The 15,001-nt window shown below is 42.9% G+C and overlaps 1 protein-coding gene across 2 annotated transcripts in view; it reads left to right on the forward strand.

Moving 5' to 3' along the window:
• LOC100747839 overlaps positions 1-14,907 on the forward strand; it is a 126,165-nt gene extending 111,258 nt beyond the window's left edge. For both annotated transcript variants that reach the window (XM_012381886.3, XM_012381888.3), the window contains exons 8-13: positions 6,893-7,496; positions 7,944-8,910; positions 9,544-9,688; positions 12,509-12,722; positions 13,463-13,729; positions 14,378-14,907. In XM_012381886.3, coding sequence (XP_012237309.1) covers positions 6,893-7,496; positions 7,944-8,910; positions 9,544-9,688; positions 12,509-12,722; positions 13,463-13,729; positions 14,378-14,629 — 2,449 coding nt within the window. In that variant the 3' untranslated portion in view covers positions 14,630-14,907. The remainder of the gene's footprint in view (positions 1-6,892; positions 7,497-7,943; positions 8,911-9,543; positions 9,689-12,508; positions 12,723-13,462; positions 13,730-14,377) is intronic.
• Positions 14,908-15,001: the final 94 nt, after the last annotated feature.

The raw sequence follows: 15,001 nt of genomic DNA on the forward strand, positions 1-15,001 counted from the left end.
GTGCCACCGGATACGACGATCGCCGCAGCGATCCGTCCGAATGACTAAACTGTTGCCCTGACGCTCTCATAAATATTAAATTGTTGCACTTCCTTCTTTCGCCCGTCCCTCTTTCTCTCGGTTCGCCAGGTCGTCGTCGTATCGGCGACGAAGTTACGCGTGATCAAACTCGGTTTGAGTTAATTAGCGAAGTGTTGTAATAATTGTTCTGTAACTCGCTGTCTTCGCTGTTGTCTACCAACTATAACTCGATCTCAATGGCTTTAACCGACGAAATCTTGGCATCTTTGGCATCCACAGACTTTCATTCGATGTTTCACGAGCCTACGGAACGATCCAGCGTTGAAAGCTTTTACTTTAGTTGTAGCATTTCATTTGAAGAAAAATCAAAAGTTCGTTAAGCAAAGAGAGGAGACCCGCCCCTCAGAGCACCATGTTTTGGAAATACGAATAGGTCAAGTATCGTAAAATCATATACCAAAGATTCCTAAAAGAGAAACAAACTAAGTATTTCATGTAAATTTTAAATTATTGAATCGATCGGTCGATACACTGTAAAGGAGCGTCACTGATCGCCCGGTCTTGAAGAAATATTATTGAAGTAAACACTCGGTGTTTCTCGCATTTAATTAATTATCAGAAGGTTTACGTATTCGTCCGCATACCCACGCGCAAATAAACGATGATAAATAAATCCAGTTTAAAACACGGCCTCTCACAACCCAACAGACACCTCCAAATAACATGAAAACCACTTTTTCCACTTTGCACGAACTTAATTGGTCACGTATTAAATTGGTAAGGCAACCAATTTCAAGCTTGCTGGAATATTCGTGATTCGGAGGAACATTTCAACGACGTTTATCTCACTGCACGAACGATTCGTTCTTGTTCGTGCCTCGATACACAATACACGCATCGGTATTTACTTGGAATTTAATGTTCCCCGATCGGTGGACCGGGGGACTGGTAATCGCATCGAATAAAGCAAATCGAGGCAAGGAGAACGGAATCGTTATTGGTTCCAAATCGGTCGAGAACTCGATGTCGTGGTCGTGGCAACAAACTGACAACCGATGAAAGTATTAAGAAGATATTATCAACAAGCCTAATTATTTCAGATCCAGACGATAGCGCACGAAAGAGTTAGCTAAACGATTGTAAGCGGAAATTCGTGAAAACACACGAAGGACTAACAAATGCAAACATTTTCTTACACAGAATCTTCGTACTCGATATTGCACTTTGACGCCACTTCTATCTGTCCTCGCAGTCATGGAATAAAATCGTGACGATCCAGACAAACTTAAATTATTCTCGAATATCCGCTGCTCCTTCCTAATGTATTATTTCGTATCGATATACCGTGGCATGTAAATGTCATTTCGCGATGTACGTGATATTCACGCGTATAATGAAACGCGTTCGCATTAGATATGTTGTTTTCAAACGTAGTGTTCTCTCTGTATAAATGAAATATAAATTAAGGAGTAACATTGTTGGCAGTCTCACGCGATTACAGTTCTCTTGGATCACTTTCGAATTAATTTTTCATCGTGAACGTTTGAAAGCTTGGCTGTTACAATTTCTTCGAATTACGCTAATGGTGCAAGCACGTGTACACTAGCGATTGCTGGGAATAACTTCATAAATTTTCCTCTTTCGAGAATAAACATCGACTATACGGCGTAAAGTCTTATCGATATCGATCGTAGAACGCGAGTCAAAGGTATGCACTGGAATTTCGAAAAAAGCGGGTCAATATGTTTGCATTGGTATTATCTGCTTGTCCAAAGCCGATATCGTTTCTGGAGATAAACGCCCAACATTTGAGCTCGGCTATAGATCGAAGGCGACCGGCCGTGAAATACGCTGCTAACCATCAATTACCGTGATATACTGGTTCTTGCAGCGACTACCGGGCGAAAGAGGCTGCATCCCGCCAATAATTCGCCGATTTTACTTTTAACTCCTACAACAGAGCTGCAGCATTGTTATTTGCCTCGCAAATTTTTTTTTACAGGCTGCAGTTGTTCGACCCACGATTTATAGGTAATTTCAACTTAACGATCGAACGAGTCGCACTGCCTTACGTAATCGGTCTTTTTAGATTTTTTATCGATCATTTTTTTCGACCAACACCGGCTTGTCGAAAAACCGGCCTGCGGATTAGACTATGTCCGATATAATCGAAGAAAGGAAAAAGAGAGAAAATCAACGGTATTTCGAGACGTTTTTATTAGGGAAATTTACGACAGGGAATTTGGAATGGATAATCGTAGCAAATTCCGTAATACGTACAGCTCCCTAATATACAGTTTAATATTACGGTAAGGAAGCTGAAGCAATAAAGTTTCGAAATTGGCTACGTTCGCTAAGTGGACTCCTAATTGATCGTGCTATTAATCTGAGCCTAAGAATCGATGAACCACTTTTAGAAACTTCTGGGATTTCTCCTCTGCCTTTACCTCGTGAAAGAGGGAAGTATAGACAGAAAACGTGAAAAACGAACAAAATCATAGTTTCACGATTAAAGAAACGCTTTAGCCTCGTCGTAGCGTCTTCCGCGCTTACGCCTACTTAATTAAGCTCTCTTGATCACCACCAGAACGTAAGGACAAACGCGCCACACTGGGGGAGAAAAAAAAAAAGACGCGAACGCGTCGACAGCTTCCTCCTGGTTATTCGCGTGCGTGCTTTATCCCAAGCGATAATTATCCGCATTCGAGAGGGAAGAAAAAGAGGAACCGAGGAGAAACACGTGTCGTGAAAGGGGTCCCGTGCGTGTACGTCGTTACGTATGGTCATTACCAGGAGTAACTTTTAAGCCTGATGTTCGCCAGCTACCCGTTGCGGTCAGCTCCGTCCGGCAAAATGCCTCGTTACTTATTTTACGAACGAACCTTATTACCAGTCCTCGTTTAAAAGCACGTCGTGTGCATATATCTCGAGCGCCAAGTAATTTGTAAAGCACTTTCCCTGCGATCTGTTTTCCGGGTTCGAGCTTTTCCACCGATCCGACTGGAAATTGATGTTTTTCTCTAGCTGTTTCGAGAACGACTCAAGAGGTAATCAAGAAAGAATTCAATAGGTGATGCGGATGAATTTGCGCGATCGGAGAACGCAACAGGAAATCGCGATCTCCTGCAGTCGCGACTCCTGTCTCCTGTGTCCGCTTACATAATTGTATATACTTATAAAATTATACCTATATCTCGCGCTATCACGCGCCGCGTCGCTTGCGCAACACATCGAGTTACACGGCCACGTTACGTAACGCGCGATTTTACAATGGAATCGTTTACGGTACGCGGCCGTTTATGGACGATTAAACGAAAAGCCATGAAAAAAAAGGAAGTCGAAGGCAGAGCCGAATCGAGTTCGCTCCGGAGGTCGGAGCATTCTAGGACAAAGATACGTACGAACGCAACGCTCGCGGAAGCGATTCGCGTGCTCGAGGATCCGGGATGGCTGATTTTTCTTCCAGGTTCGTTCTCACGCTGAACTATCGCGCGCTTCGGAAATGATAGAGCATCGGACCCGCGCCGATTTCTCGTGAGATCCTCCTTTTTCCTTTTTTTGCCAACCAACTCTCGACCCGATCGTTTTGAAGCTTTAATTTTCGAGGATGTTTTTGTGCGTGACGCAGGTAGTGCGAATTAATGGTTGTTGTTTGATGCGGGGTCTCGTGATAGTTCGGAAGTTCGCCGGTCATTTTTGTTTCGAACTAATCGCGTTTCACTTGACACACTTTGTTGCGGATCCGAATTATCGGTCCCGCTGAATTAAGGAGATTTATTTTCTCTAAATATACGTATACGAGGAAGCATTAAGGAGGAGATGAGTATTATTCGAAAGAATGGTCGTAAAAGTGGTTCAGAAACTCGTGGAAGGTTTTAAAAAGAAATTTAAACAGAGTCGCTTGACCCGTTTGCGTTCTTTGTTGACAAAATTATGACGATTTGTTTGGTGTCGAGTTCTCTGGTCCGATCGCGACAAAATCGTGTCGAGTCAACCACGTGATTAGAATCGAGATGCAAATTTTACTTTCGTCCTTCGCTCGGACTACCTCGTTACGACAAAAACTTTCTTTTCCGCCGGTAGCCACGCACGTTCCTAACCAGAACGGGACAGAAATCCAGCGCAAGATAGCCGTGTGAACTTCTAGTCCAGCAGTTCTTCGAAGAAAAGTTTCCGTTTTACCTTTCTGTCTTATACCTCCCTCGCGTAAACCCTTATGTAGAATCATGTGACTCGTAAAACTTATTTTTCTCCCATCAAGCAAAGAAAGTACAAAACAGAGACAGTAATATATAAATCGTTAATTAAGAATCGCAAGAGATTAGATTTTTATATCTAATTATAATCGAGTCATGTTTCATCGAACATAGTATTCGCGATTGATTAATTCAAGAAAGCGACTCGAGGCGTAGCTATTTAACCATGTTTCGCATTACTCTTGTTACGCATGTACGTTTCAAAGTACACCTATATTTGGGCCGTAAATCCGGCACGCGATGACGATATACCGACAGACGGAGCATGACAATATCAGCCCAGATTCGATCGAAACGAGCAAATTTGACATAGATATCGAACCGCAATAACGTCGATTATTACCTTGCAAGAAATTAAGTATCAATTAATGATAAGTCATCGGAGATATCGATTGTCACGGACTTTGATTTCAACCGAACGGTTGCACCGAGACCGAGATAATTGCTATACTGTTTGTCATCGTTTTCGAATGGCAAGAAGGATAGAATTTAAAGATCATACCATAAACGGTAGCCAAGGAACCACTTCAACTGACACCTACATTAAAATAGAAATTTGCTTACGTCCTAGTTTCTTTCTTTCATTCTTTCTTTTCTTCCGACGTTCAAAGAATAGTTAGTAAATCGTTCGTCTAAAAGATATTACATGATCTTTTCTCTTCTCTAACAAAGCGTTTCACATACTAGATCTGCCAACAGATGTTACACTTTCCTTCCGATTACGATGACTTTCGCACGAAACGTTGCTTACGTAATTTCGTCTGATCCTAGGCAAGTAAAGAGAGCGTTACCCGTCATCCCGACGATCGGATCACTTTCCACGCGCACGCGTCTTTGCGGAAAAGTCACGTAACACGCTCTCGTCGTATCCGGTATTCATCGAGCTGCACTTGCATTATAATCCGACTATAGGGTGTTTCGTATCCTTATTTAAAGGGACGACAAGTGAATCGTTGCGGATTAATCAATCACGCCTCGCGATTAATCGACGCGGATGCGTTGGTAAGAATTTCGCAAGCTAGGCACCCGAACAATGGATCACTTTTACTCTCGGCACGCTCGCCAAAGAGCACTTTGTGTTCCGTTCGTGGAATCACGAATAGGTTCGACAAACCTTAACGCCAATCCCATGCGCCATTGCAAATATGAGAATAAATTACATCGAATAAAAGAGAATATACTATTTATAACGAGCCGGAATCGACATTTTGTTCATGGACGTGGGCAAACGTCCCGTTCCACTGGCTTTATTAGAATTCTCTAGCGTATAATTGCGCGTCAATTACGCGCAGAAACGTAAATATCGCGGCGAAGTGTATTAAATATGGGCGTAGAAATGGGATCGGTAAAGAATTTCCATTCTATCGGCTCGTATGCTTATTTATGCCTTGTCCGTGGATGGGGGTCTCCGTTTAATCGCGATTCCGCCAATACTCGAAATTTGATCACGACGCAGTAATTACGCTTATGAATATATGTACGCAGATAATTTCTATCGAGTATTAATAGGGTTATACTAGCAGCAGACCCTCCGGCTGAACATAAACGTTGCATTCTATTGAATTGCCTCGTATTTCAAGCTTATTGCCATTTCACGACCCTCTCGCTAAAGATATCGAAATAAAAAATTCCGCAGGTCACGAAAAGAATCTAAAAGTTCAAAGAGCAATTATGCGTAAGTTTATCACTCGTAATTGCTCTCGAACGTTTGCGTCTGAACTAAATACGAACAAGAAATCGTGACACGTTCGAGAAAGAACATGGAATCTAAATTTCGAGGAAATCGCGTGTTTACGAATCGTCCACTTTTTTCTCCGACCATCAACGTGTATCGCGTCCAGTTAGAAAGACGCTGCCTTCTGGATAATCAGACGCGAGTTCATACGAACGAACCTCATCGAAATTCGAACGAACCTGTCTCTAAGCAGGCGCGAACTGGAAATTCAAGTATAACCTAACCTTGTAGTCGTAGGTACGTCAAGTCGCACGATCAAAGCGAACAGATGCGCAACTATTTACGTTCGAACCTTACCATGTGCGTATTTCCTGTTTCGCGATGCTCTATTTTCGTCCGTTTATTTTTGATAGCTGAGCAATAACGGAAATTTCGGGCGTGGTGCCGGATCAAACAAATGACGAAGACGCGATTGTAATATAGAACAGTATTTGTCTTGCTAGACGGTGGATCATCTTCGCTAAGATACCCTACGGCATAAAAATGAAGATAAGAAAACCGTAAGAATTTAGGTCGATGCGTATCGTTATGTAATTCAAAAATCCCTAAAGATTGCATCGATCCTAATCTACAACGCTAACTGTCTTACTTCGCAATCGATCACACTGTAAATCACACGGTGTAAACTTTTCAAACAGCCAGCGTTAGACGAATAATTACTCTTCGTCTTTCGTTCTAACTCCTTGGGTCTTTGGTTCTAACTCCTACAATGTTTTTGTAGTTGCACAACGAAACTAGTCGATCAAGTAGGTTATCGATAAGTAGTTGAGTTGTTCGGAAAGTGCGTAACGAAATTTAAGTACGACTTTCTGAACAACTGTCTTTGCGATCTAACTTCGTCAGGATCTCCTAACGTAAGCATCCCATTTTCTCGTCCTAGGAGTCAATCGAAGGCCTCTTACTTGGCGTATCGTCGAGAACGAGGAGCGCCCGACACCGAGGGCAGTTACAAAAGAACCATGTCACCGACATCTCGCCTAGAGGACTGGCCACCGCCGCGGGATCACGACGATCCGGTTCTTCTGCGCGTCACGCCTCATCATCCGTTGCAGCACCATCACCATCACAACAATCATCATCCGCAACAGCCAGAGCTTTCCAAGTCTCACAGCGTGGACGCTCTTCATCATCGGTTGGAGGAACGGTCCGCGCAACAGCAACAACAACAACAACAGCAGCAACACTCGGCGGAGGTGATCGGAAAGTTGTCGCACGATTTGAACAAGAAACTGCAGTCAAGTGAGGCGAGATCACGAACCAGCGAGAATAATAATAACGATAACCTGGAGGATCGACATCAGCATCATCACCATCATCATCATCATCAGGAGAAGAGGCAGCAAGAGAAAAGGCACGATTATGAGCAACGTAGGGAACGGCTGTCGCCCCAGAGCGTCGAGATCCTTAACGACAGGAACCGACAGCTGGAACGCGAACGCAGGAAGCTGGCGGCCAGTTGCGAACCCCTACCTCAGAACAGAGAGGTAATATTTCTTTTCGGACGTTTAGCGCGTATTGTACCGATACATCCTCGCTGGAGTAGGTTACCCCGGTGGAACAGCACAGCCATTATTGATATATTCTTTCTTATAGTGAGTAGTGTTTTCTCGAAGTACTCGTAGTACTTACTGTTTTCTTATGGTACGTAGTAGGGAAGTAGTAAGGAAGTAGAGAAGAAAATTTTACTGTATTTATTTTATTTTAGTAATTACCGGACTCTTTCATATTACGCTATTCGTATGTACATCTTTAAAAATTTTAATTTCCCATAAAGTCATAAACTAGACAGCTTAGTAATTACTTTTTTATTCGTTAGTTGAAAAATCCATCATCTGTGAACAAATATTTAGAATCTATATACGTTTAATTCTATGAAAATTTTCGTCTCTGTTATACTTGAACGAAAGATTAATCGAATAAATTACAATTAGAAACAGAGTCGAAGCATGGACGCGCCCTCATCGGTTGTCGAGGAGGATTTCTTCCGCGAGCGAAGCGCCACCATCGAAATGACCTCGCAGAACATCGAGCTGCTCAATCGGCGTAACGAGAAGAGAATGAACGCTACGTCGACGTCGACCAGCACGATCACTACATGCATTACGACATCGTCGGCATCCACGACAATGACGATCACGACGGACAGTTGCTGGCCACGAGGTCACGAAGTTCGAAGCTCCATCGAGGCGTCGGCCGTTACGGAAAGGCCTGCAGCCCCGACCAATTCACCTCCTAGAACACCGGATCAGATGGAAGGAGACAGCTCGAGAGGCGCCGTACCGAGACGATCTGGAAGCTGTTCCAGTTCTTCGTCCGGTAGATCGTCAGATCCTCGTGTTTCGCCGCGGATATTATCCAACAGTTTCTCTAAGAGCGACAATTCTTCACCTAACAACAGAAAAGTCTCCAGTCCTACACAAACGGACAACACTGGTTCCTCGAACAGATCTAGCTCGCCCGTCCGTTCGAGTCAAACGAACGAGATAGAGCTGAGAGTAGACAGATCTTCCTCGTCGAGTAAGTCCAGATCCGGAGGAAGGTCCTCGACGTCCTCGATCTCGAGCGTGTCGAAGGCTTCTTCTTCATCGTCGTCGAGGAATTCTCCGGTCGAGGAAGACAGACCATCTCCTCCGGTATCACCGTGTATGTCGCCTCAACCAGGAATAGAGGGACTGACATTGTTGCAACGTACCGAAGTTGTGCTCCGAGTGAATACTGCTACCAGTGACGCTGCCTCGCAGACCGAGATCTTGGAGCCAACGGAGTGCGAAACACCAACCAAGACTCAGGAAATTCCACTGTGCCGAAAGAAACTGCCAGAAGAAATCGAATGTGAGGAACTGGGCAGGGATTTGGCGAGCCAGCTCAATCCGAACGACAAACTGGTACCTCTTCTAGGTGAGTTGTGATCTCATCGATATCTTATTGATAAAAAAAAAAAAAAAAGTTAAAGAATACCGTTAGCTTTCGGTCGAACGTAAAATCTTTAGACATGTTTTATATCTGTCACATTTTATTCTTTCATCATTGGGTCTTTGATCCCTGGTTTAGACTGATCCCGGATTACCCGCGTTCCAGACAATTACGTCGCATAAAAGTCAGCCAGACATCGATATTAGTAATTCTCCTATTCCATCGACGACTTATCGCGAGCAAATTTAGCCTGGCTAGTGTCATCGACTTCGATCGGCTTGTCGAAATTTTTACCATTCATACGACACTCGCGGACACACCGATAAGATACGCAAGCTAGTTTGTAGTTACTAGTTACATACAAATCTACCACGCGTCCGTTGTTGCGCTCGTGCGTCATCTGCAACGAGGTGGAGTCCACTGGCCGGGCCGTCGACCTTTTATTTTAATAAGCGTTAAACCAATCGACGGGTCAACCGTATTATTCAATTACGCGTCGTTATTGCCTTTAGCTCGGTTCCTCTTCACGTACAACGTATATGCTCGCACGTGGATTCCAAGCATGCAGAAATTCGCTGAACAGAACAATCAAGCCGTATAACGATTTGTTCTTATCAGTTCCAGCGCCGGAGCACAAAAAGCCTACCGACTATGTTACCGGTTTGTTCAGGGTGGAAGCGACCTTGCAACCGCGACCTAGGCGCCGACTCTCCCTCGAGGAACCGACGACCCCGTGCTCCGAGAACGGAGACGAGGAGAAAAAGTGAGTATTATTATTGTAATTCGAATAATTGGAGGCTCTTTGGAAACTGGTTATCAAGGAGATTCCCGCGTGTGTTGTACAAAGGAATGTTATTTGTTCCTTGTTTAGACGTTGGAAATATTACCGCGAGGATCCGTAGATTAAAGTTCGAAATGTTAAATCTACATAATATAAATTTTGTATGTTTATCGTTCCAAATTATAATGATAACTTGATAATAGTCCCGAGATAATAGTCACGAATCGTAGAAAGAAGCATACTTCACGATAGATTGAAATTCAGAAGATACTTTTAAGCCGCATTTCACTTTATAGATTATTACTTTAAACTCATAGCGAGCGATGTTCGATTGAAACGACCATGCAAAATCCTATAATTTCCATAACTTTGAAACTATCATTTGCATGTTCTCTCAGCTATCCGCGCCGTTTCCTCTCATTATCGTTACATAAATGTTAACCGATCGTCCCAGACGATACGCCACGTCGATATTTCATACAGGTTGTTCCATGTGCGAACTTGCGACTGCCACTTTCACCGAACACCTCGACCATGCAGCATTATCAATCGAGTCCCCGATCTCCGGGATTAGATACAGATCTAGTTACAAAAACGCGGTCGAGTCTTATAAATTTTCACGATTGGGGCAATTCGCGCGATTCCAGAAAATTTCCCGCTTCGGTCGCGGCGGAACGGTGTCAAGGAGTTTTCCCTTTTTCACGTTGCACCGCAAACAAGATCCTCGACTAAAGAGGTCGTCGCTCATGGAAAGGACCTTTATTGGATGGCGAGTGACGTTTACGTGGGCGTGACCGCGAGATTCCCAGTCAGGCATCGTTAAACGAACTCTATTAACGTCGGGATATAATTGTCGTTTTCAAGAGGCGGTATGAATCGATGACACAGGATAAATTGTCTGGACTATTTGTATGATTTATAATTTTCTAATCGTCCGTCATATATCTGTCGTTACTTCTTTCGTGTTCTTGTTTGATTACGTTTTACGAGATCGCGAAAAGGAACGATGAATCTGTCATTATCCTCGAATTTTTACGTTCCAATTTTGTTCTTATTTTGGCAAACAAAATGATTTTTAATATCGAACGTAAAATTGAAGTCACATATCGTGCTCAGACTTTAAAAGTTCTTTAACGATAAAAAGATGATTGGTTTGGAAATGATACAAAGAACGCAGGAAGGCTATTAGATCTTGAAATAAAATTTAATATCTTCATACATTTTGCTTCTCGTAAAAGAAAAGTGAAAAATAGTTTTCGGCGATTAAGTTAGTAAACGTAAGCCACGAACGTTCTTCGGTGCCTTTTAAAGTTGTCACTGATTAATTTCGACGGAGAAACGAGTTTTTCCCTTTCCCGCCAATCTGGAACCACCCGACCAATCGAGGACAATATTTTCGCTGGCACGCGCCGGGAGAAAGTACTAGAGGCGCAAGGCGGTTACGTAACTAACCATAAATGATATTGTTAGGCTAGCTACTTGGTGGTCTACGCATCATTTCGTTCGCCAGTCTCACACGAACTAGCAGTGACATCGTTTCGCTCGATCTTAGCTCGCGGTTGTCGTCACAATCTCCACGCCACGAGAACACGTCCACCATGGAGACCAAAGATACGGAGAAGTACATTAAAACCCATGTTCCCTTTCGCAATACCTACTCCCGTACAATCTGAACTAATCGCCGACTTAAGAACATCCGCTGATCCGTTCATAGCGAACTAACTAACTATACGCCCTAGAGTCGTTCCGCCTAACTAACGTTTCCCCGTAGGCACCGGTACAACTTTGTAACGTTTGCTTCGTTAACTATACGGAGAACCCGAGCAAAAGAGCTTCCTACCACACCCCGGTGGAGCAGAAACGCTTTCGAAAGCGGTCACGGGTGGCTTCTTGAAGCGCGGCGCGTAAGATCTGCGCGTAAACGCGGCATGGTGGTTATATTCGCTGCAGCATCCACTTCCGCTTTTCATTAATTCCCTGCAGTTCAACGAGCGAGCCGAGTCGAGCGTTACAGTCGGCTAATCGGTGGGCTTACTCTTCGAACTGCCACAAACCGCGCTTTCCTTTCTTTATCACTTTCTCCTCTTTTGTAAAATCGCTCTTATAGTACGACTAACCCCTTGCCATGCGATTTTTCTAACGGCTATAAAAAGGAACTCCGAAGATTCGCTTAATATTTTTTTCTCGCTATTTCTTTCACATACTTGCATATATTCTACACTTTTATGGGAATCGAAATTTAATGGGAATTATAGGAATCGAAACATGCATAACATTAAGATGAACTGTTGCTTGTTCAAAATTCAAATTAAGCTTCTTTTTGTTTAATCGTAATCCTGATTCTAATCATGTGTGTCACTCGATATTGTGTTATAAGGCGAGCGATTAATTACTACTAGAGGGATTCTCCGATAGTATAGTATTGTAGTATCTCGAGAGAATGCATCTAACTTAAATACTTTAGTCGTGCTCCATCTACGTGGCCATCCATCATTTAACGAACGGAGAACCACGACAATTCGAATTCCTCAAACTCTGAGCAGAGCGTATTACGAGAAACCACGTGGTTCCGCGCGACAAGACATGCGTTTGCATGGAGACAGTAAATCATCCGTGCGACGTTCCCCGTTGTACAAAACGTGCCGATCGATTCGATCGTGAGTCATGCTGCCGGCTGATGCAATCCGTGTCGTCCACGATCACGAATTTTGCTCAAGGATTTTTGTGGCCCGTGATCGCCAGGATTACATCAAGACCAGTCGCCAACGAATGATTTAAAGATGGAAACTATGCTTGTTGCAGGCACGAGACGATACCCTCTACTCCGGTCACTCCATTATCGGCGGACTTGACGAGTCCTCTGTCCCCGACATCGGCTTACTTCACCACATCCGAAGGAAAGGCGAGATTCCTCACAAGATACACGCGTGACGTGACCGTCGAGGGGTTGACGCGGCAGGAAGACTCGTCGCCGCCTGTCGTTCCCACAGACAGTCTTGATCTCAGGCAGAAAAAGGTAAGGAATTTTTTATGGAAGGGAGTTAGTTGTATTAATACGCCCAGTGGTCGATGACGTAATATTACGGTTTTAATGATTTTTTTGGAAATATGATTAGATAAATCCTATCTAATTGGACCAAGATCACGAAATCTATCGAGAAGTTTTCTGAAAAATGAGTTACAGTTCTGTGAGAAATATGGACAATATATCATTTATTTTCTAAACATAGCGCGGCTCTTTAAGAGCCATTATAGCTACGAATTTGAAATACTAGAACTAAAATTCCAATAATTTGGTCGATTCAAAGTTTTGTTTTATTGCTTCCTTTTTCATTAAGCTCTTCAATGATCGATAACTCTGAAAATACGTTTACTTAAATTAACAACAGTAACTAGGATAAGGCATGGGATATTTGAAAGTACATTCTTAAAATTCTTACTCGTTCTTTAATCGCAGGAACTTTCCTTAAAATTACCAGCTGCGAATGTATTAATTTATGCGAACGATTCCCGGAACCGAGTTCTTCCTTTTTTTCTATATAATCATCCTTCAACTCTCTTAAACCGAGACATACGCTTGTACCTTGCTTTCCCTTTCGCATCAAGTCATCAGGATTCTAATCCTCTGTCGCCTAATTCATCTTCCCATTGATCAAACTGTGTTAAAAATGACGCGAACAACGGACTGCTTCCCTTGCGTTCTGTCACGCGGTCGAAAAGGGCGAATCCTTGAAACATTGTCGATTTTCTTCGCAGGAGGAGCTGATGATGAGGTTGGACAAGAAGCTGGTGGTTCTGAGAGCGGAACAGGAAGCCGTGCGAGAAGAGGGAGATGTAAACGAAGCTTTGGGAGCGCGAGTCGCCACGAGGATCACCGCGGTCGCAAGACCAGCGGAAGCTTCCAAGTATCGGCTCCACGTGGAGGAAGTAGGCAAGATCACGAGCCTTCTTCTTGGCCTGAGCGGTAGATTGGCTCGAGCTGAGAATGCTCTGTACGGAATGCCGGCTGATCACGCGGAAAGGGTAAATTTTTAATTTAAATAATGTATTTAATCTATTACGTGAATAATTTTACTGAACAAGAACCGACAGAAAATGAGTAATAGTTTAATTAAATGCGCGGATATTAATATTTAATTTTTTTTTCTGGAAATGTACGCGTAAATCGATAAACGGGTAGGATACAAGGTCGATCGGTCGAAGCAAACAGCGATAATTTGTCGTCGAAGCAAGATATTTTAAATAAACACGGACCGCGTTGGAGTGAATACGCGTTTATTGAAATTTTACTCGGCGTCCTTGCGTTGTCATCGACTCGCTGTGTTACGTGCTTTCGTAAGGCGATTTGTAATTGTTGAACAGGAAGGACGGAGAATGCAGGTGCAATTAATCATGTGCCAGGCAGAAAGTCGTCTTGATTTATCGACAAGATCTTATGCAATACGTTCCATTACGTGGTTAAAAATTAATTCTAGTAAAAACTTTAAAGTAAATAGAAATCCAAGAGAAATCATAGATAGAGGAGGAAATCAATAAACCTCAATTACATGAACTACTGTTTCTCAATGAATTCAGATAAATAAGCTTCTACTACATATTGCAGCAATTAGAAAACTCGAAGTAATTTTTAACAACGAACGATAATAAAGAGCATTCTATTTTTATTCGCAGAAAATTCTGGAGAGTAAAAGAGACAAGTTGATGGATCAGCTGGAAGAGGCGAAAATCCTAAAAAGCAACATCGACAAGCGCAGTGTGAACGTATCGACGATTCTGTCGAAGTACCTGAACGAAGAAGAGTTCGCGGATTATCAACACTTCATCAACATGAAGGCGAAGCTGATCGTGGACGGCCGTGAGATTCAGGACAAAGTGAAGCTCGGGGAGGAACAGCTTGCCGCATTGAGGGAAGCGATCGACTAGTCGTAAAACAAACGCGAACCCGATCGCGATCTGATCGCACCAGAGACGCCTGTTTATGCCTGGAAACGCGTGTTCCCTCGAGCATGATACGATTTTTTTTACGACAGGAAGGAACACGCGATCAGATCCAGGGTATTTTGCAAACGACACGTTGAATTTTGTAAACGATCCTGCTACGCGTGTGTTCGAATCGATGAATGGAACGTGATATCTTTAGCGAATAGGCGTACTGGTAGCTTGAAATCGTTTTCTTCTTTCTTTTTTTTTTTTTTTTTTTTTTTTTTTTTTTTTTTTTTTTTTTTTTTTTTTTTTTTTTTTTTTTTTTTTTTTTTTTTTTTTTTTTTTTTTTTTTTTTTTTTTTTTTTTTTTTTT

This window comes from Bombus impatiens, unplaced genomic scaffold (assembly GCF_000188095.3).
Source record: "Bombus impatiens unplaced genomic scaffold, BIMP_2.2 scf_0136, whole genome shotgun sequence".
Classification (NCBI taxonomy): domain Eukaryota; kingdom Metazoa; phylum Arthropoda; class Insecta; order Hymenoptera; family Apidae; genus Bombus; species Bombus impatiens.